At 42.0% G+C, this 22,005-nt stretch overlaps 1 protein-coding gene across 1 annotated transcript in view; it reads left to right on the top strand.

Annotated features, from left to right (window-relative positions):
- The first annotated feature begins 3,232 nt into the window (after window positions 1-3,232).
- Window positions 3,233-22,005, top strand: part of anos1a (anosmin 1a) — a 19,395-nt gene continuing 622 nt past the window's right edge. The window contains 12 exon segments of the mRNA XM_069175236.1: window positions 3,233-3,430; window positions 6,894-6,941; window positions 13,996-14,061; window positions 14,665-14,887; window positions 16,176-16,360; window positions 16,718-16,847; window positions 17,527-17,732; window positions 18,749-18,875; window positions 20,051-20,158; window positions 20,637-20,725; window positions 20,919-21,090; window positions 21,619-21,848. Coding sequence (XP_069031337.1) covers window positions 3,233-3,430; window positions 6,894-6,941; window positions 13,996-14,061; window positions 14,665-14,887; window positions 16,176-16,360; window positions 16,718-16,847; window positions 17,527-17,732; window positions 18,749-18,875; window positions 20,051-20,158; window positions 20,637-20,725; window positions 20,919-21,090; window positions 21,619-21,848 — 1,782 coding nt within the window.

The raw sequence follows: 22,005 nt of genomic DNA, 5'->3' as shown, positions 1-22,005 counted from the left end.
CTTCATCCTGGTACTTGTAGTGAACTGCATGAGTCTGTACTTCAAATGGTGACAGTTAAACACGACGACAGTCTCTCTCCCTGCTGTTACCTGCTGGCCACGCCCACCTCACCTGCCTGACGTTCCCTAATCGGCTGCAGCTGCTCTCACTATCAACTCCGTCAGTAGATACTCGCCTGGTTTCCAGTTGGTTGCGTTTGTCTCCGTGTGTCCTGTGTGACGTCCTCGGTTTCCGTGGTCACCTGCTCCAACTTCCTGCTTCTTCCCTTCGCTGGATTTTCACTACATTCCTCAGTAAATTTAGTTGTTTGGTTTTCTGCTATTAATCATTTTAACCTTCTTAGATCGGCCCTATTTTGGTTTTCTTACATCCCCGTTCTTTGATTTCACAATAAATCTTTTGTTTTTCCGGGCTGTGCACCTTGAATTTAGGTCCAACCTTCTCCTGAATCATAACAGTCCTCTCCGATTTGTTATTAAGAAACAAGTGAATCCTCAGTAAAACCACAAATAACAGGGAGTGATGTCATTGGACAAACCAATGAGCTTTTCCCAGCATGCCTTCTCAAGCAGAATAAGTTTTAAAATGTGATTTTTGGTTGTAGTTTAGTTGCTTGGTTTATGGTCGGCCCATGTAATGTGACCATGTGAGAAGGAAGTGAGTTGTTAGATCACCTCATGGAAAAGTGCAACGTACAACATTTTGTTAATGAAAGACAGGTGGAATTTTTTTTTTATTGGATGTTTGATGTCGTCTTAGAAAGAGAAGCTCAGGAGGATGTATGTGGATTAATAAATTGCCCGGTTTTTTTTTTCGGACTTTTAAGGTTATTGCAAGTATTAATGAGTCAAAACTATTAATCTGCTCATCTAAAAGAATCTGCAATAAAGAGTTGCTCTTACAAGATAAATAAAGTCATGACTCAAAAGGCCCCATATGTGGTTGCATCATCAGTGATGTCATTGTTGGTTTGTGAACGTTATGAATCCTCCAGTTCAGATTCTGTCCGTCACCATCTTTAATAGTTCGGAGCAGTTTGGAGCAGGAAGTGACCATATTTGGACGAGCTGGGGGAGGAGCCAGCGGTGGATCTGACCGATCTGATTGGAAACCTGACGATACTACGTCCCGCCCACCGATAGCTGTAACCTGACTGCACCACAGACCTGTCAATCAAACAGACACTCCCCCAAAAACAGGTCTTCTTGAATCTTCTTTTCTAATGAATGAGGGATTATTTTCAGATGGACCTCCAGAAAACTAATAAGAAGGAGTGACTTTAGCTAACAACAACACCGAGATAACTGATGGACACATTTTATTCACTTTGGATTTGATGAGAGAAGTTGAATGGGAGTCTATGGAGCCGGAGGCTTTTTGGAGCCGACCTCTAGTGGCACTCGCTGGTATTGCAGCTGAAGACACTTCTGGATCGGAACCATTTTACAGACCTGAAGCTACGAACTCTTTTAGAAACAGTCTGTTTGTACTAGTTTACTTGTTGCCAACTTGTTTACTTATGAGGTGGTGTTTTACCAGGACCCAAATGCAGTCTCACAAAGGGAGGCTGTGGCTCAGTTGGTGGAGTGGGTTGAACACTAATCAGAAGGTTGGTGGTTCGATCTCCAGCTCCTCCTGTCCACATGCCTCAGTGTCCTTGAGCAAGACACTGAACCCTAAGTTGCTCCCGATAGTGAACCATCAGTGTGTGAATGTGCTCCTGACGGCAGCACCATGCATGGTGATCTGTCTCATGAATGGGTGAATGGGGAAGAAACCATGTTAAAACGCTTTGAGACCGAAAGGTGATAAAACCATACAAGTACAGATCATTTTACAAACTTGGGTATCGGTACCAAAATGCAGTCTTTATTCCAGTAAACAAAAACAAACAAACAAACAAAAGGCGGTACCTACAGCGTCCACTTGCTTCCAAGTCAGGAGGGCAACTCAACCGACTGGTGACTCCGACAGGTAGCCCTGCAGGAGGAACGGGAACAGGAAGGACGGGTGACTGGCGGTCCTTGCGGTGAACAACTCGCACTCGCAGTAACTCGCCGTCATCTAGCTGTTGCTAGTAGTAGTAGTACTAACTAATGCACCGACCACCAGAGGAGTGCAGGGGCAGGGTACATATAGTCCGGGGAGGTGATCAGGGAGATGCAGCACACCTGCAGGTGGTGATCCGGGGTGAGTGGCTGTAGCTGCTGGGACCGGTGAGGGGCGTGGCCACGGGAGATGAGGAGAGGAGGACACAGGACGAGCAGACAGGGGACTGAGGGGACACAGGAGGAGAGGAGAGGAGGACACAGGAGGAGAGGTGTTGAACAGAGGAAAACAGGACTCCTGACAAACTATAGTGAGATAGAAATGAAGTTTTAAATCAATATCGACTCTGTATGTTGTCAACTTTAAGTGAAGGTGCAGAAAAAGAGTAAGTATCCTGTGGATAAAGTGGGATGTTGGGCTTCAAATTCTGGTTCACATTTAATCAGAACCAGATTGTTTTTACATTTTTTCATTTTCATTAAATTCAGATACTTATGATTTCATTGTTACCCAATAATTCATTGACACTACCTCTGCTATTACTATAATAGTGATGTCTGCTGTGTAGACCTTGATTAGAGGTTATTTAGGAACTACTCATTAACACAATTATCAGTAGATTGCTGATTCCCTCAGTAACATCCTCACATATTTAAAATAAGACAAGACTTTATTAATCCTGCAGTGGGGAAATATAGTTGTCATGAATACAAGACAAAGGAAAATAAGAATCATTTTTAGAAAAAAAATAAAATAAATACACATAGGTTTTTAACACTAAATAAATAAATACACTTTGACCTATACAGTGAAATTTAATTGCACATAAGTGATCCAAAATAAATTGTTAATTGTAAATTTCCCAGGATGCCTTGTTTATTGCTTTGAGTGATATAATATAAATGTACAGAAATGTGTGTCATTATTGTAAATCAGCTCTTCTCGATGAGGTTGTTTTCTTGTCAGAACATTGGGAAGTTTTCTGGCACACTCGGTGTTCAGAGATGTGACAGCATCCTGACCCGGCCCGTGCACGGCCCGTGCACGCCTCGGTCTTCTGGCTCCTCCCTCGACTCTAAATATATATATATATATACATATATATATATGTAATGTGTAGTTTAGCCGGGCTTTCCAGCACATTACTTCCCCTCAGCATCCTCCGGACGCGGGAAAAAGAAGATGCTGTCCAGGAGCCGCGGTGTCCCGGCGACCGTGCTGTCTCTGTGGATTATGTCCCTGTGCAGCGCCGCAGTCTGCGCCAGGAGGCACGCGGACGCCGACGACGAGGACTCGTGGCCGGAGAGCGTGTCCCGGGCGCGGTGCGCGTCGCGGTGCCTCAGCCTGCACAGCGTGGCCGCGCTCTCCACACCTCGGCAGGTGAGGACGCGCGGAGACGCTGCTGTTGAACGGATGGAGATGATGGTTGAAGAAACGTGTTCAGTTCAACCCCAAATCATGTCACGTTTTCATGTCCAGTGAATTTGACCAGAACTTTACTTCTGGTGGGAACGAACAGGATGCTCAGACATGGTGCTCCAGGTATAAATGAGAACATGAACTAGGTTTGTGTTTTGTTTTTGACTTTTTTATAAAAACTATCATGTCCATCATGTAAAGTGGCGTCTTCTCGAAAACTAGTGCAGGAGCTGTTTTGAACAATGAGAATTTTTACATTTTAGTTCAAAAGTATATATATAAAAAAATGGAAATAGTGATATTTATATTATTAACATCTCTGGCAAAATATCTTCTAATGTTTTGTTTCAGTCATTTGCAGACGATGTTAAACACAAAATCACTAAAACATGAAAATCTGACATGGTTATAAATAATTTTGAAATGAAAATTTGACTTGAGGTAAAGGAAATGTGAGCTGGTTTATCAAGTCTGAGCAGTTTGATTGTCAGACTGTGGTGAAAGAAAAGGAAATGATGCATACAATAATGTGTTTAGAGTCTTGGAAATAATTTGTGGTGACAAAAAGTCCATCTTAAACATGAAAAACACCGGCATGGTCCTTTAATGAACTTGTTTTCGTTACACCTTTAGTGTTTTAGTGAGTTCTCGTGACTGAAGTCACAAGAAAAAGAAATAAATCACAAGGTAGTTTCCACAGTTAGTGATTTTATTTGACTCTGTGGCTCTGAAGCAGAAAATAATAATAATAATAATAATAATAATACATTTTATGTTTGCATTTTATTATTATCAGGAGACTCAAACTCTTAACAGGTTAAAAATGGTCAAAAACAACATAATAAAAGTAAAAATCAGACAACATTAGTTAACATGAATAAAAACAGCCATATGTTAATAATAACTTCAGTCTTAATGAGTCTGAACAGTTGAAACTTTCTGATAGATGAGCGTTCAGCTCGTTACGCTGATAATATTATTCATACACACACACACACACACACTCTCTCTCTCTCTCTCTCTGCTGAGGGCGTCAGAGCGTTCCCGTACACTCACTTAGACCGATGATGACTGCACATGATGACGGTCCAGAGTTCATATCCTAATTCCTAATAATACCCAGCATGCATCAGAAGGGACTGTCTGTGATTGATCCTGTCATGGAATATATGTCAGCTGCAGATTATAGATAATCTATGAAATCGGCATTTTAATTGACTCTTGTGTTGCACCTTCAGTTTGTTTCGAACACATGATGCTGGAATATATTTAGAACTCAGTATTTGGACAGAATCTGATCATCCATCGCCTCCTTTTATTAAACATGTACCATGTTTTATTGATCACATTATTTGATCATAGTATTTCTTTCAGCTCTTTCAGGAGTTTTGCAGCGTTTTTTGTGATTGTTGTGATCAGAAATGTTTAATTTTGCGGCAGATTTTCTCCAAAATTGTGATGTAGTTTTAAGTGAGTTTTTTGCAAGTTGAGAAAGAAAAATGTGTTTTTTTTAAGCCCTACCTGATAAAGGAATCAACATGTGATCACTCCCTGTGATAATAATCAGGCTGAACACAGAACTATTTAAATTTGAATCTTTTTTAATGTTTTATTGAATTTAGAGAACCGTGGAGATAAAAGCTCCTAAAAGCTGCTAAAACCTCCTGAAAGGTCCTAAAAGCTGCGTATGTTTCCAGAACAGACCGTCTGTGACTGGAATATAGAAACAAGGACGACATCAGCTGTCAAAATAAGAGCTTCAGATGCTGTTTAATTCATGTTCATTCAACACATAGACCTGCTGGATGAAACAAACAAAGAGACGTCTCTGACAACTGGACGTGTGGAGAAAACTCATTTAACATCCAGTAATATGGAATCACTTCCTTTGATCACAAACATTTAATCATCATTTTAATGTGAAGAACACATTTCCCACAGACCCCGTCACTTCCTGTTTCCTCTGGTGAACAGTTTTATTTGGTGATGAAAAAGCAGAGACTTTCTGATTGGAAATGAAGAGTCAATTTTATTAATTTATCAATTTATTAATTGATGTTTGTTTGAAAAGATTTACTTTGTTTTAATACTTTCAGCACAGATTCTGATGACAAAGTTTTTTTGCGGAAATCAGGCAGAGTTTCGTCACTAGATCAAAATCGGTTCCTGAGTTTCAGGCGGTTTTGTGAGAACTTTGAGTGTGTCGGCGATGTTTTAGCACCTGAAACTTGAGCGGAGCGCGAACATCGAAGTTTGTGGGAAATTATTGGCAAACGGAAAGAAGTCACGGAGACAAAACTCCAATATCTCTCCAAACACTTCTACGAGCTCGCTGCTTCGTCGCCGTGGACTTCCTGAAGCATTTTAAAGGTCTCCGGTGACGATTTCTAGAGTTTGACCCAAAATCAAATATCGGCCCTCTGATCACGTCCACGGAGAAATCACGGACCAGAGCTCACAGAAACGTCTGTAACTCAGCAACTGACGATGATCAAGTGGTGAAATCTGCAACATCCACTCATCAGGGTTGAACCTTCCTCCTGATCCGAGTTCATCACGGTGCTGCGAGTCGTTCGCTCGCAACACGAGCCGGATCAGAACTTATTGATCCACCGTCATGGTGATTTCCATGTCCATTTGGTTTTTTCAATTTCAAATCAAACAAAACAGTAAAATTTGAAGTGTCAAAGTGTAAAAGTCCAACTGGTTTCAGTCCGTGATCGGCCGAGGGCCGACTGAACTTCACTCTTTAGCTTTCAGGAACGACTGTCGGAAATAAACTAGCAAAACTTTTACTTTAACACAAGGCACATATATTAGATTTAATATTAAATATTATATATTTCTATTAGATAAACAGTGTTGCAGCATCCCTCCATGTTTTTACTGCAACCGCCTGAGCAGCTCCAACAAATCATTACAGCAAAGATTTGTGGAATTGCGGCAATGAAAGTCTTGAGAAAGTTCAGAGATGTCAATAATGTCCAACATCAGAGGAGACGAGTCAACTCAGCTGTCCAACACTCGCTCTTTTTATTTATTGACGGAGCGAATGTGAGCGTTCGAAAGTCCATATGACCCTCAGCTCGGTCAGAAAACCATCACGCATGAAAATCTGCAGGTTTTGATATCGACCTGTAATGTGAGGTCTATCAGATGAGGTGTGTTTGTTCATGTCCCAACTGTCCACCTGGGTTTCTGGTGTCCACTGATCCTGGATGTGGACTCATTATTGCACAGCCGACGGCCTCGGGCTCTCAGCAGGGAGCCGTCAGGACACACCGGGGGGAGGAAAACGTTTTGTAGAGATCACAGTGGTGAAGTGTGAACTCTGAAAATGCAGCTTTAACATGTTAATTCACTTCGACCAACTTATATGTTTGTGCTTTTTCTTTGTCTCTTTTTTTTTTATCCTCCTCTGCAGAATAATGGATCTTTGGGCTGGTGTCAGGGTCATAAACTGTGTGCAAAGGTACGTGTTTTCCTTTTCATTTACATTTTTTTAACTTTTCTGATATTTATTTCATCTCATAAAACTCTGTTCTTTATTTACCTCTCGAGGAAAAACATTTTTGTGATTTTTTTTTTTTTGTGATAAAAATTCTTGATTTTGTTGCAAATTTTAAGTTGTTGTTTTTGGTAAAATTGCGGGAAAAGTAATATGTAATCACTTCCATTGATAATAAGCATGCTGCACATTACAGACATATATTAGTTGTAATATTTCTTTATTTTCAATTTTTTTTTTAACAAAAAACAAAGTGACATCTTTTGTGTATAAGACTTCTGTTTTTGCAAATACTGCGATGATCGCTTGAATTTGTGTTGAATATTACGACCGCAACGCTGTCTAGCAGCCGTATTAGTTATTGACCTGTCCATCAACTGCCACCACCAGACTTAGACATGCATTCAACATGTTCTTCTATTAACTATGAATAATCTTTTCATCACTTCACACTCAATATTTCTGACATGTTTATCAGGTTTTATGAGGTTGATTCTCGTGCTTATTGCACATTTTTCTGCTTCAAAAGTGTTTGAAAACACAACATAGAAACAAAATCATGCAAATTTCACTTTGTTTTATTAGATCAAGCAAAAAAAGTGGATAAAAGAAGTGTAATGAAATGACAGAAATATTGCCTGCAGCATTAAAAGCGCTTCATTTCGCTGGTCGGTCTAAAGATAGGACGTCCTGTGGGACTGCTGCTGGTTTCCAGTCTAATAAATCACTACCTGGGTGTGTATTCACATTGTGTGTGTGTGTGTGTGTGTGTGTGTGTGTGTGTGTGTGTGTGGTAATAAATCAGTGCACATGCAGACCGGTGACAGTGCACACCTGTGCTGTATTGATGCCCGCTCGTGGTGTCGTGGTTATTACCCGTTTCCCATTCATCACCGAGCTCTTTACTCTCCGACGCCCGATGCATCATCACCAGCTCATACATCAACAGCCATGAAAGAGGCCGACACTAATAGATGGAATACATACTTTATAAGCTCTCTCATGAATAAAAACTTTCCCATTTCATAAAAGATAATATTTCACGTTCAGTGCGACTGTACGTCACGGTGGTGTTTTTAGACGTTGAACAGGGAGGACGGTGTTGTCGTTGAGTAACGGAGACGTTAAGCGGGTCCAGCAGCCTCTCACTTCAGCACCGTCCACTCCCGGAGGAAGATAATTGTGATGACATGTCGACGTCTCCCCCGCTGCATTAAAATCAGACTTCCAGGCTCTTTAATGAAGGATCACAAGGAGGAAATGTTCTCATCACTTCATCACGGCCAGAGCTGCTTCATCCTGTCGTGTGTTAAACACAGCGCTGCTTTCATCAGCGAGTCAATGGAGGATCATATGAATATAAAATATGAGTAATTTAGTTTGATGGTTGCAGCCTTCAGCGTCCGGCTCCTCTGGCGCTCTCTGAATCTCTTCCTTCATCTCCAGAATGAGAAAAGACTTTAATCTCGTGTTGTTCTTTATAAAATTCTCCAACTCTGCGCTTTTACTTTTGCAGTTTTATTGCACAACAAACATGCTGAGGCAGATCAGAAGGTGGAAGGAGATACTGATGTGTCGGGTTGAGTGACAGCTGTCAATTATCTTACTAAAATACCAGCATATGCAAAAAAATCTTCTTACATTAACAAGAATACAATAATAAGTGGGAGCAGTTTTATGATTTATGAAGCATTCATTTCTATGAAGGTTGCGGTCCATCTACTTTTTATCAACGTGGACATGCTTGAGTTTCTTGAAGGGTTTTCATCTGGACGTCTTCTTAAGTTCTCTGGAACACCCGAATCACCAAAACTATGAGTGCAGGTTCAGGAAATGTTCATGGTTTAGATTAAATGAAGTTTATTATTAAATAAGTATGTTTCCTGCACAAATTTACGTTACATGGTTCGGTTACATATTGCAAGTTATTTTATGTATGTAGCGTGTGATATTTAATGGACGTGGCATGTGATATTTTATGTACATGCGCTGAGTTATTTTACATACATGAGTTAAGTTACATCGCGTACGTAAAACAACTTGTGTCATGTACGTGATGCTAGTTAAATATTTAACCTATATAAGTTGAAATACATCAGCATTGACTTTTGTTTTGTCATAATTACTATGGCCACTAGAGGTCGCAAATATATGTAAATGTGGGATATATTAAGCTGCTGGAGGTCCGTGTTATAGGGAAGGAGGATCTGCCTGCCAAGGTATCGATCAGACAAAGAAAAAAAATAGTTTTGGGTCCCTGCAGTTCAGTTTAGTGTCTTTGGGTCTTAAATGTGCTTTCTCTCCTGTATTTTATTTGACTTGGTCCAGACAGAGGAAGGAAATAGTCATCAAATTGTGGCGACTGACCTTAACTCAATTCAATTCAGGTGAAAAGTATTACTGGCAAAAGGTCACAAAAAATAAATGACTCCTTAATAATCTTCCATTTTAACTTGAGCCTGGTGAGTTAGTCCAGCAGACTGAATTCTGTGATTTGTATCTGCACCTGTTTCATGCATGTGGAGCAGTGTTGGCCTGCAGGGACTTCTATTTTGGAGAGCCTTCAGACTCTATCTCCTGGTTTACGGCGGTTAATTGAGAAACAAAAGGCTCTGGCATTGTGACGTGAACTCCTTCCTCTGCAGGGTTTTACTCCGGAGCTGCTCGGCTGTCCGAGCTGCAAACGTAGACGTGGTGAAATGACAGGTTCTCTGTGAACTCGCAGCTCTTTCATCCTGATCAAAGGCCGGTTTGTGTTTGCGGGAGCTGCATCTCCACGACGTCGGGGATGTGGTCGGTTTTGATTGGATGCATTGTGTGCGCTTTCATGATATTTGATCTGTTTTCAACGTCAGGCATCGGTTTATATGATTTAAAGGGTCAGTTGCCCCCAAAATCACTTCTATCTGCAAACCCAAACAGACAAACGTTCTCTAACTTTTACAAAGACTTGATTTTAGTTGGACGTTTCAGTGATGGAGGGAATCAGAGTCGAAGCAGCAACGGCACCAATGTTTCTGGTTTTCATATTATGATGAATTCTGAAGGATCCATGCAGGACTTCATGCATTAATAACTCATGAAATCATCAGTCTTTCATTCATCATCTCATGCATGAAAAACACATTAATTTAAGCATTAACGACAGTGATTATGATTTATTCAGCGTGATGATGGTGAATTCTTAGTCGGAACCACAAAACACATCATGAAATCATCATTAACTGAACGTGAGTCATGAGGTCATCATGTTTGTGAAGTGGTGAACATTTTACTGTCCGATGTGGGTCAAAATGCAGGAAGTGTCCGAACAATTAAAGTGAGAATAAATGTCTTTTTAAATGATGATGTTTAAGTTATTGTCATGTCTTTTTCACAGTAACCTGCAGGTAAAAATTGGCCCCAAATTGTTTCGCAAATAGTTCATTCTGATTGTGTTTAATAACTCAGAATCACTGATGATGATCTCACTTTAGTTAACGTTTTAATGAATGTGTTGTTCATGTTGGTTCACCAGTTAAATATTATGGATGAGAAATATAAGTATAAACAAAGTAAACTAAATATTTCTGTAGAAATAATTCTGAATTCTGAAGTGAGTCGTAGATTTAGTTATAAAGAAACACCATCTGAAACATGAACCGGTTTTAATTGACTTTGCTGCGACTGTCAGGTTTGTTTGTGGAAAGATCCTCCATCCCTTCTTTAAACTGGAAACCTTTCCCCGATCACTTCGCCGTGTGATCGTTTGGCTCCACGTCGTCCTTGCTGCCCTTCTCTGATAATGACTGCTGGTTAATTCCCGATATTATTTCCCCCCCCCGGCAGATCGCCATTTGCAGAGTTGATTAGCAGGAGACTCCCCCACAGTCGGCCTCCATTCAGCTCTTTAAAAAGGGCTTACCATGGCACCGTGTTACTGGAACCACGCTGGGACGTCCGACCGGCAGCCAGATATCCTTCGCTCACTTCCAACCGTAGAAACGTACTTGTGAAATCATTTGCTTGCTGTTCGGGAGAAGCTGATGGTTTTGGCCGATGGATGTGTGACGGTCTGGAACGCTTTCAAAGACAACGCCGGTCGTTGAAACAGGAAGCTGGAGGCCGACGCCGAGGGCCCGCTTCCTCTCGGAGGGGTTCGTCTGGGCAGCCAATCAAACGGCACCAAAGCGGCACCATTTTGCACGGTCAGCAGCGAAGTTGTCTGCTCCATTATCTCCAGTTGGTCACGGAGAGGCACACACACACACGTTTGTACAGCTATCTTTGTGGGGACATTCATTGACGTAATGGATTCCCTAGTTTCACTAACCATCACAACAAAGTGCCTCCAGTCAACCGTTACCCTGGTTAACTGGTCCTTTCAGAAAATAGTTGTCGCTTCAGAGGACATTTCATTAACTTCCATCCATTTCCTGACCAAGTCTTCAACCTAAAATATAATAATTTACTTTATGGCTTGCTTTTCCCCACATAAACACATTTATACTCGTTCACACCTCCAACAGCTTCACTCTGCAGCCAAACATTCGTTCTGAGCCCTAAAAGAACAGCTTGGCTCCTGAACCTGCTCCAGTTGGCCCACAAGTATCTGTTGTCTTGGTGACCCCCCCACCCCCCCACCTCCATACCTCCCTCCGCTTTATTTGCGGTGCAGAGAAATGCAATGCTTGATTTGAGCTTGAATTGGGGCAGAAAACTAGCGAGGCCGAGGTACGGGGGAGGGGGGGGGGACGTCAGTGTGGATTAGTGGAGGACCCGGGGAGGGCGATGGGAGATGGCAGGGCTTGGACAGCGCTATCAGACATGCTTCAAGACATCCTTCATGGCATCGCAGGAAGACTTGTACTCCGTGTGCACTCTGCAGCCCTTTTGACAGCGACGTCCTCCCCCCTCACCACTCTGACCCTGCTGGTACACCGCGTTGCTCCGAGGCCATGATGGCACCACAAAACCTCTATGAATGTAGACTTGGTGACAGTAAAGTGTTAAACCCAAGATGAGAATACTGATCACCAATAATAGGAAAACATAACCATGCATATATTATTCAAAATATGTTGTGATGGCACAGTGGTGCAGCGGTTAGCACGGTCGCCTCACAGTAAAAAGGTTGCAGGTTTGAATCCGGGCCTTTCTGTGTGGAGTTTGCATGTTCTCCGTGTGCCTGCGTGGGTTCTCTCGGTTCTCCAGCTTCCTCCCACCATCCAGAAACATGAACCTCAGGTTAACTGGTGGTTCTACAAATGTCCCTGAGGTGTGAATGAGAGCGTGAATGGTCTTTGTTTCCGTCTGTCTCTCTGTGTTGTCCCTGTGATGGACTGGTGACCTGTCCAGGTGAACCCCGCCTTCACCCAATGTGAGCTGGGATAGGCTCCGCCCCCCCCATGACCCTGCTCAGAATAAAGCAGGTGTAGATAATGGATGGATGTTGTGACTGAGCCTGTTTCTGTTGGAGGTTTTTCTTCCTGTTAAAGAGAGTTTTCACACTTCTTTTTGTGTGTGTTTTGAGTGCAACATCCTGGTACTTTCAGTGAACTAGATTTCAAATGGAGTCTGCTTGTTTTCTGACGTTTAAACTGTATTTTACAAATTGTCACGTTTCAGAACCTCATTTCTGTGTGCTGTTAAGTATTTAAGTAAAGTAAGCAGTTGGTGGACAGAAAACTATTACTAAATGTAGTTAGACCCTTCAGACATGTCGTACTCTCCGCAAACACAGTTTTGCTAAACGTTCTCTAACTTTGCGATGAGTCGCCGTGACCTTGTGATGGCGTTATACGTCGTTCTCCTTCCCGCTGTTTCTCACTACAGCATGAAATTACAATCAGCGGCTCCCCGCGGCTGATGCTGCTCACCGGTGCAGGTTTCATCTTCATGGTGTTGACGGACACGCTGGGAACTCCTGACATGCTCCAGAAACAGACTCCGTGTGCTTACATATGCTGTTACAGCAGCCCTTTACTTTATTACTTTATTATTGCAGATTAGACCGCAAACAGACAAGACAACACGTCAGACTGTTTGTTGAACCACTTTATACACAATAAAAGTAAATGCCTACAATTTAAATGCATTAAGGAGGAAATATATTTACAACCTGGAGCAGTTCTTCAGTCACAATATATTGGACTCTTAGACAAAAGCTACAAATGGTTGATGTTGATTTGATTTGATTTATTTTGCACAGATACAAATAAAATTCTGTGCAGGCAGAAAACCCCATTCAACTTTCACAAAGTTATAGAAAACAGAGTTTCTGTCTAACTATTATTCCGTTTTGTTTTGTTTTCTACATTTCTATAAAAAAAACATCATATCCATAATATAAAGTTGGTCCTCGCCACTTCCAGATGGACTAGAGAACTAGTGCATGAGCTGTTCTCAGTTTATAGTTGATGAGAACGCTGAGAGTTTTGGACATTTTAGTAAAAAAGTGAATAAAAAAAACATGGAAATAGTTTTTGAATTTATTATGAACATCTCTGGCAAAATGTCTTATAATGTTTTGTTTAAGTCATTTGCAGACGATGAAACCTGCTGGTCAAATATAAATTCACAAGACATGAACATTTTGGGTTTAACTGTTTATTCGGACAGTTTTGTATAATTTTAAGATCCCTGAGAAATGCTTCATCAGCATTATGTCTGTGCACGTTGTTGCAGTTCGTAGGTTTCACTTTCTTATAAACTGAGTCATTATGATTTTCATTAGAAGATAAATACGTTTTTGCATGTATTACAAGATGACTGATGATAATCTGATGGGCACAGCTGATCTTTGGTCAGAAGTCTGGCCTGTGCTGCTAGCTTCAATAATAGACTGACTGATTCATATTCACATGTCTGAGGGCTTATAACCTGTAACAGATGTTAAACTGGATGAAATTATCTGACACTCAGTTCAACATTTTGTGGGTAAAAAAAAAAGCCTTTTGTGGAGACATTCATTTTATCAATTAAAAAAAATATCCGACTGTGATCTGTTATTGTTTACACGTATCGTTCACTTCCACAGTGCCTGGAGCCCTGCAAGGAATCCTGGGAGATGAAGAGGAAAAGTAACTGCAGAGAGATGTGTGAGGTACATGGAGTCGGTCACACTGTCTGCTTTCTGTGCACCATCAGGGGTTTTTATGGGATGAAAACAGCCGGTGTTCGTTATGTGGAGCCGTTGATTTGACATGAAGTTGGAAAGTTAGAAAGAAAGAAAGCTGGAGAAGGAGGACCGTTGGGTTTTTAGCTTGACTGAATGAGACAAAAGATCAGAAATATTTATTGAGATCACTGAAGACAGGAAGTGGAATCTCGCAAGCAAAGAATATATATTGGTTTGGTCAAGAAGAAAAGTTCATTCAAAACTTTTCAAATATATTTTCACAAGGTTTTGGATTGCTCAAATTCACGTATGTCTGTTGTATTATGTGTGACGTGTCTGTGATTCTACAGGGAGGATTACACTACGATCATAATCTATGCAGAGACATTTATTTATGTCTGCAGAATACAGAAGATCACATTAGAATCATGTCAAGAGCACCTTAGTTATATCAAAAATGCAAAAGTATTAATTTATTATCCCGAAGAAAGAAAACTATAACAACAAAAAACAACATTCAAGATCTAACAGATGTGAAATAATCTACCTGGCCTATGATGCAGACTGACTTTCCTCTAACTCGTCCAGCGGGTGTTTCCCAAGAAGTACTGGGAGTGTGTGACCAGCTGCGAGTTCCTCCAGTCGGTGCTGGCGGTGAAGCAGGGCAGCTGTCCGCCTCCAGAGAAAGCCAGCGGCTTCGCGGCGGCCTGCGTGGAGAGCTGCGATAATGACGGAGAGTGTTCTGCTCAGAAGAAGTGCTGCTCCAACGGCTGTGGCCACACCTGCCAGTCGCCCAAAGACCTCTACCAGGGTGAGTTGAGCCAGAAGAATCAGGCAGTAAATCATCAGCAGCGTCTTAAGGCGTATCACACCCAGTTTAAAGTTGTTGCGATCAACCACATCGAAGAAGCATGTGAGAGTATGAAATCTACGAAATGCATGGAAACAGTATGAAATATTTCCTGTTGCCAGCAAGTGGCGCTGTGACGGGACTGATATTCAACATGTAAAGTTTGAGGAAGATCGGATCATTTACGTGAAAATTACAGCAACTTTTAGTTTCATGGTGAGAGGTCAAAATGGCCGCCACGCCACAGACACAGCATTTGAAAAGTACATAAGCTGTTTGTAACTTTTCATCTCAAAGGTGTTAAGATTGGACACCAAGTTTCAAGTCAGTGTGATTAATTCTGTAGGAGGAGTTCGTTAAAGTACAACACGTGCAAATCACCAAAAATGGCCACTAAATTCAACACTTCCTGTTGAGTTTAGGTCATGGTGCCGAGAGACTTTTTTGTAGGTCTGGGTATGATAGACATGCCCACCAAAGTTTGTAAATGTAGGTCAAAGTAACCGTAAGGGCCACAGTTTAGGGGGCACTAGCGAGGCATTTGGCCACGCCCACTCACAAAACCTATAGAATATATATCGATTTTTGCCATAACTTACGTGTGTCAAGTTTAATTTGTTTTTGAGGACGTTACAACCTCCCAAAAGGCAATCTAGTTTTAAGTTGAACGTATCCTTCCAGATGTGTCATGACTGCAGATGTTTAACAAACTGAAGTTAACAGTTCGGATGCTGTGTAAAATTTTAATAAAAACAGAATGCAATAATTTGCAAACCCATATTTAATAGAAAGTTGGCCAAAGAAAAGATATCAAATGTTGGAAAATAGTAAAACAATTTAAATGAATGTTCCTCTGAACACAAGGGACAAGGCTGGAAACCAATATTGGATGGTGGTGATCTTCGGGCCCTCAGGCAGCACTGCATTAAAAACACACTATTCTGGAGTGGAAATCACTGCATGGGCTCAGGAACACTTGTGAAAACCATCGTCTGTGAACACAGTTCATCGCTGCGTCCACAAATGATGTTAAAACTCTCCAAAGAAGAAACCAGATAGAAACATGATCCAGAAACACCGCCGCCTTCTCTGGACCGAGATCATTGAAGATGGACTGAGGTGAAGTGGACAACTGTCCTGAGGTCTGATGGATCAACTTAAAAAAGATGTCATCACACAAGATGTAATTCCAGGTAGAAAAAAATCTGCCTCTTAACAAGTGGGATGTATTTTTCCCGCCTTGTTCCAGGAGCTCCTCTGAAGCCGAGGAAGGAGCTCGTCTTCGAGGAGTTGTCCTCCGGCCAGCTGGAGGTGAGCTGGTCGTCCCGCTTCAACATCTCGGCCGAGCCCGTCGTCTACGTCCTGCACAGCCGCTGGAACTTCGGCATCCAGCCCAGCGAGGACAGCGCCACCTCCTGGCAGCTGGCTGCGCAGGTTAGTTCATCAACGTCGCCTTTCTTTTTCTCTAATGCAGTTTTTATTTTATTCTTTCGTCTATTTCTTTATTGAAGGGTTGATTTTGACTTTCATTGGTTGTTCATTTCACGATACTGTCTTTTAAATTCATTTTTTTTATAAGAGCTGCTGGACATGATTTTCCCAGTTGGGATGAATGAAGTACTTTCCTGCCTCGGATCACGATATCAACTCGTGGATGTTGAAGTTCACTTTAGGTTTTAATAACAAGAATTCCTGATTTCCAGCTGCACAAACCCTAAATTCAGTTTTTAAAAACTCAGTTATGAACGATGACGTGTTCGAAAACCGACTTTCTTCTGTGATCCATCCCAGACCAGCGACCAGGGAGCGAAGCTGCCCGACATCCGGCCGGGCCGCTGGTACCAGTTCAGAGTGGCAGCTGTGAACACCCACGGGACCAGAGGTTTCACCACGCCCAGCAGACACGTCCACTCCAGCAGAGGTCAGAGTTACTTTCCTGTCGTGGATGAAAACAAGGATCCTTAAAAAAAAAACGTCCACCCGTCATTTTGACAGAAGAAGAATCAAACTTTATTTGTATAATCCTCCCGCAGGAAATATTCAACACAAAACTCTTCGTTCTTTGTCCTCTGATGAATTCTCTTCGCCAATTTTCGTCTTTTCTCCATCAATCTATAATAAAAATGACTTCGTCTGTTCCTCCTCCGTCTCCTCCGTGGTTATCAACCTGCTGCATGCAGCAGAGGAGTGTGTGTGTGTGTGTGTGTGTGTGTGTGTGTGTGTGTGTGTGTGTATGTGTGTGTGTGTGTCTGGTATAATTACATTTGTCACAAAAGATTCAGCTCTTGTATGGGTCATAATGTGCTCTCATCATTTATATTCATAGTTTGGGATTATAGAAGACGAGGCCACGCCCCCGAGGCCACGCCCCCCGAGACGTCGCTGTCTGTTAGCAGTGATGTAGCTGTTTATCACAAAAACAAACACACCCGTCGGTGTTTCATAAATCTCGGCTTCAGTATGAAACATTATTCTGTGACTGTACGTGGACACACATTAACGCCCCCCCACCTCTACCTCTACCCCCTCCCTCCCGTCCTCTCCCTCCCGTCCTCTCCCTCCCCCCTCCTCCCTCCCTCCACCCTCCTCCCTCCCCCCAGACCCCTCCGGCCCTCCGGCCCCCACCGAGCTCAGAGTGGCCAACATGAGCTTCGGCCCCGGCAGGGCGGTGTCGGCCAACCTCGAGTGGAGCATGCCGGCTGACCTGGACGTCCCCGTCCACCACTACAAGGTCAGCTGGAGCTGGACCGCAGTCGGACATTCGTCCACCTCGTCCCTGACCAAGAGGAGGAAGACGGTCAGAGAGGTGAGAGCCGACAGATAGTTTCCACATCATCATATCTCCTCCTGATTCAATTCTATCATGCGACAAGCAAACTACTTTCTTCAAACTCTTTTGGTCTGTCCAGATTAAACCTGCAGGACATCCACCGTCTGTTCATGTGCTCACTGAAGACACAAAAATAATCCTCCACCAGCTGTGAAGCACTCAGACCGTAAACTGGACATGAAAGTGTTTGTAGATTCTGGGTCTGAAGGCTGAAGTTACTCCTTCTTAGTTTACTGGAGGTCCATCTGAAAGTCACCAGACGGGTCAGATCCACCGCTGGCTCCTCCCCCAGATATTGATCAGGTTTAAATGTACGACTACAATTTAAAACCTGAAGCTGGTGTATTAAAGACACTTTCGACTCACGTAGAGTTCCCTTGACATTAAAAACACCTTTAAACCGGCGGTCTGCTGCTTTAGCATGTGTAACTTTCCTGCTGAACATAAACCCTCTGGGAGAGAAGTCAACTACAAGTCCCAGGATGCACTGGGGCAAACATTTAAACTTAACAGCATTAAAGTGTCAGAGTGGAGGTAGAAGTTGAGCTTTTAAGAACTTGATGAATAAATCCAATTCATTGAGATGAATTCAGCTTGAGTGTCTGTCTGTCGTGTTCAGTATATCAGTCACTGTTAAGAGTTTTAAAGGAGCAGTAAAATAAAAACAATAGCTGAGACCTCAAGGTGTCTCAGACAAAACCTTCAACAAAAGCTTTAATAAAAGTAATTATAAAATAGGTGCTCACACTTTATTCACAAAAGCTTTTAAAAAGATAAAATGAAGGCGTTACTCATCAATCACAGAGTTTCTCAAGACATTCAAATTAAAAACATTTTCAGATGTTTCAGACACACAACAGCATGTTGGCAGATATGATGGGATGGAAAATGACTGCAAATCAAGAAAGGGACATGTGCTTTAGCATCTTCTCATGTGTGTGTGTGTGTGTGTGTGTGTGTGTGTGTGTGTGTGTGTGTGTGTGTGTGTGTAGAGCCAGGTGGAGCTGGACAGCATGCGGTCCAACCGTAGCTACAGCGTGGAGGTCCAGGCCGTGTCCTACTGGAGACAAACTCAGGTCAAAGGACCGCGAGCCGTCCTCCACTTCACCACCCAGCGCAGTACGTCCTCAACGGGAACTCTTATTTTTATATTTTTAAAACGGCATGTTGACGTGGTCGGGCTTCTTTCACCCAAAGTTTCCTTTTATATGATATTTGCATTATTTAAAAAACATTTGAATATTTTAAAACATACCTTTTGGTTTATAATGTTGAAAAAAATCTTTCTAAAATTGAAAATGCCAAGGTGTTTCTTTATGTAAAATAAAAAGAGAAACTGTGAAAGCATCATCAGATGAATTCTCTCCTCTACTGAGTAAAAACAGAGAAAGAAACATTTTCTGGGTGAGTTCAAGGTAAAAAGGTTCATATTTTCTTTGACATTTTGTCAGCTTGTTAAAATAATAAGTGTACAACAATTTGATCCGATGGAAGATATCAACAAATGTTCATGAAAATTATTCCTTCATTTACAAATTCACTCAAAAGCCTCGACCGATTTACAAAGTCTCCGGACACGTAGTTTCAACGACCTCTGAACTCTTTTGCAGTAAAAACCTTTTCACAAGTAGTTAGAAATACTCATTTATACACAAAACCCTCAAATTAAAAGTGCAGATTTCTCTTTCATTCGTGTTCGCCTGAACTTCTGACATCCGTCCTTGAAATCAGAGAACTTTCAGTCAGTAAATGTTTTTTCACAAAACCTCAGTTTGAAATAAGAAAAACAAAAAACATCACACACAATGAAGCTTTGATTTATGAGTCCTGTACTTTCCAGCTAATTTCCCACAAACTTTTCTTAATAATTTCTTAAAAAATAGTCATTATTATTTATCTGGAAATTACAGGACAGAACATTTCTAAGAAAGTCAGAAACATGTCACGGTTAATAATCATATTCCTCATGGTGCACTGGTGACGTCACAAATACTGTAGATCATAACATGGAGTCAAAATCCATCAGTTTTGTAATAAAACTATAAAATGGATTTTTCATGATCTTGATTTGCTGATTACCAAAAAGGTCAGTAAATATTCATTTCAACATTTCTGCTGCTGCAAAAAAATTCATTCACGAGTTCAAACATATTTTTGCCAAATTTCCTCAAAATAAACCTGTAAAATAAAGTAAAAAAAAGAAAAGAAATAGCAGTTAAGGGATTCCTCTGTAGCGGAGTGATTATTACTGAGCAGTAATCTACATCTTTGATGGTTTTTGGTCTGTTTTGAAGGCAGCAGCGGTTTTCCCAGAAACCCGAGCGGAGACATGCTGGACGTGGGGACGCCCTTCTACCAGGACGGACAGCTCCGGGTTCACGTTTACTGGCAGAGCAGCGCAGGTATGTGCAGGACGAGCAGATGCAGCTTGTGTTCACGTATGTACCAAAAACATGATCTCACCTCCAGCTGTGCTGCAATTCACAAAACTGAAAACCCTCTGGCCTCAAATTCAGCCGGGAACATTTCACTTCATCATTTTGACATCGAACAATATTTAGCCACAGAACCATTATTTTATTTTTTTATGAATTGTATCCCGACGTAGACACTTAAGAGTTGATGGTTTTGGTAAGAAAAGGAGGGAAATATCCTTTTTTGATTGTTGTCAGTTTGATCTGTTTGTACTGAAACACCCCGTTTGGTCTGTTTGTGTTTACAGTTTATATTCGAACATGTCTCTGACCGTAACAGTGAAATTAATATTGAATCTGATTTCTGACAGAAAGGAAACATTACTTTGAATCTCTCCCGTGAATACGTGTTCACCATCGTAGTCCTGCTGCTACAGGACGGAGTTTAAGTCTCTTGTGTTTGTAGATCCTTCGGTTGACTTGTACAGGATCCAGTGGGGACCGCAGTCCTGCGGACACAACCGGACCCGACCCGTGGAGAAGACCAGCACACAGGTCACGATTAAACTGGCAGCTTCAATATCAAATAATGAGCATTGACAACAATGGCTACGAAGAATCTTTTTGAATCACACGTACTGATCACGTTTATGAAGAGATGAATCATGTGGATGTTCCTGTTTTTGAATACAGTCACTGTTGCTTTCTGTGAAAAGTGACTGACCAGTAATTGATTTTTCTGCCGTAGGAGAACTTCATCAGCCTGCAGGACTTGCTCTTCTCCTGCAAGTATAAAGTCCTTCTGCAGCCGGTGAGCAAGAAGAGTCGTCCTCCGGCAGAAAGCACCAGCTTCCTCACTCCTTCCTGCGCCGCCATCCAGGCCAAGAGTCCCAAACCCATCACCTGTCTTGGAGAAACAGGTGAGACCGCGACAGTCTGATGCTTATTGTAGCTTCCAAGTCTATTGTAATGTATTTATGAGTTTCCCCGGCAGCAGCGTGCCCTGCATGTCCAAAGGTCACAACAAAATGTCACATTTCTCTTCCAAATGATTCTTTAAAATCACTTAAAGACAGAAAATGAATTAAAAGCACAACAACAATAACTGTTTCCTGAGTGGTCAGTTCATATCTTGTTGGTGCTCGTTTGAGATTGATGATTCATATTTGTGTCAGTCAGTGAAAAGAGGACTTTAACTCCCGTGTTGAACTGTCTGAGTTTTCTTTCTTAGCTTTCCTGTCAGTTTTTATGTCAATGAAACGCATCGAGGACAGAAATGTACGGAGGAGTTTTACATTACATTTAACAACAGTAAAAAAATACAGGCTATATAAATATGAAATAAATATACACACAAATATCCAAAGTTAAGAATTGTGCTCCTTCCCTTGTATCCATGGTAACCCCCCTCGTCTCCATGGTAACCCCCCGGGTGGTGCTCCTTTCAGCCGTGACCCCTCAGAAAGTTCTGGCGAAGGCCGCCAACCTGTCGGTGGCCTTCGAGGTGCGGAGCGGCAACGTGACGGCCATCTTTAGTTGGGATTTGTCGGTGACCCCGTCCCACCTGCAGCTGACCGGTTACCAGGTGACCTGGGCGGAGGTCATCCCCTCCACCCGCCACAACAACAACAACAAGCTGCCTCACAGCCTCATCTCCCAGTCGCAGATCCTCCCGCCGGTCAGTGAACCAGCAAACTCAACTGTAGGAAGGTGGAGAGAAACAAAACAGGAAAAGAAGTAACCGCAGAGAAATCCTGATAACTGGAAGACAAAAATCACAATTTTATTACTTCTGCCGGTGAAGTTCAATTTATTTATCTCTACCTTCGGACATT

Source organism: Embiotoca jacksoni, unplaced genomic scaffold (assembly GCF_022577435.1).
Source record: "Embiotoca jacksoni isolate LCO1_2020_lvr unplaced genomic scaffold, fEmbJac1.0.p SCAF_65, whole genome shotgun sequence".
NCBI lineage: Eukaryota > Metazoa > Chordata > Actinopteri > Embiotocidae > Embiotoca > Embiotoca jacksoni.
The sequence above is the reverse complement of the archived record's forward strand: the minus strand, read 5'-3'. Positions and strand labels throughout refer to the sequence as shown.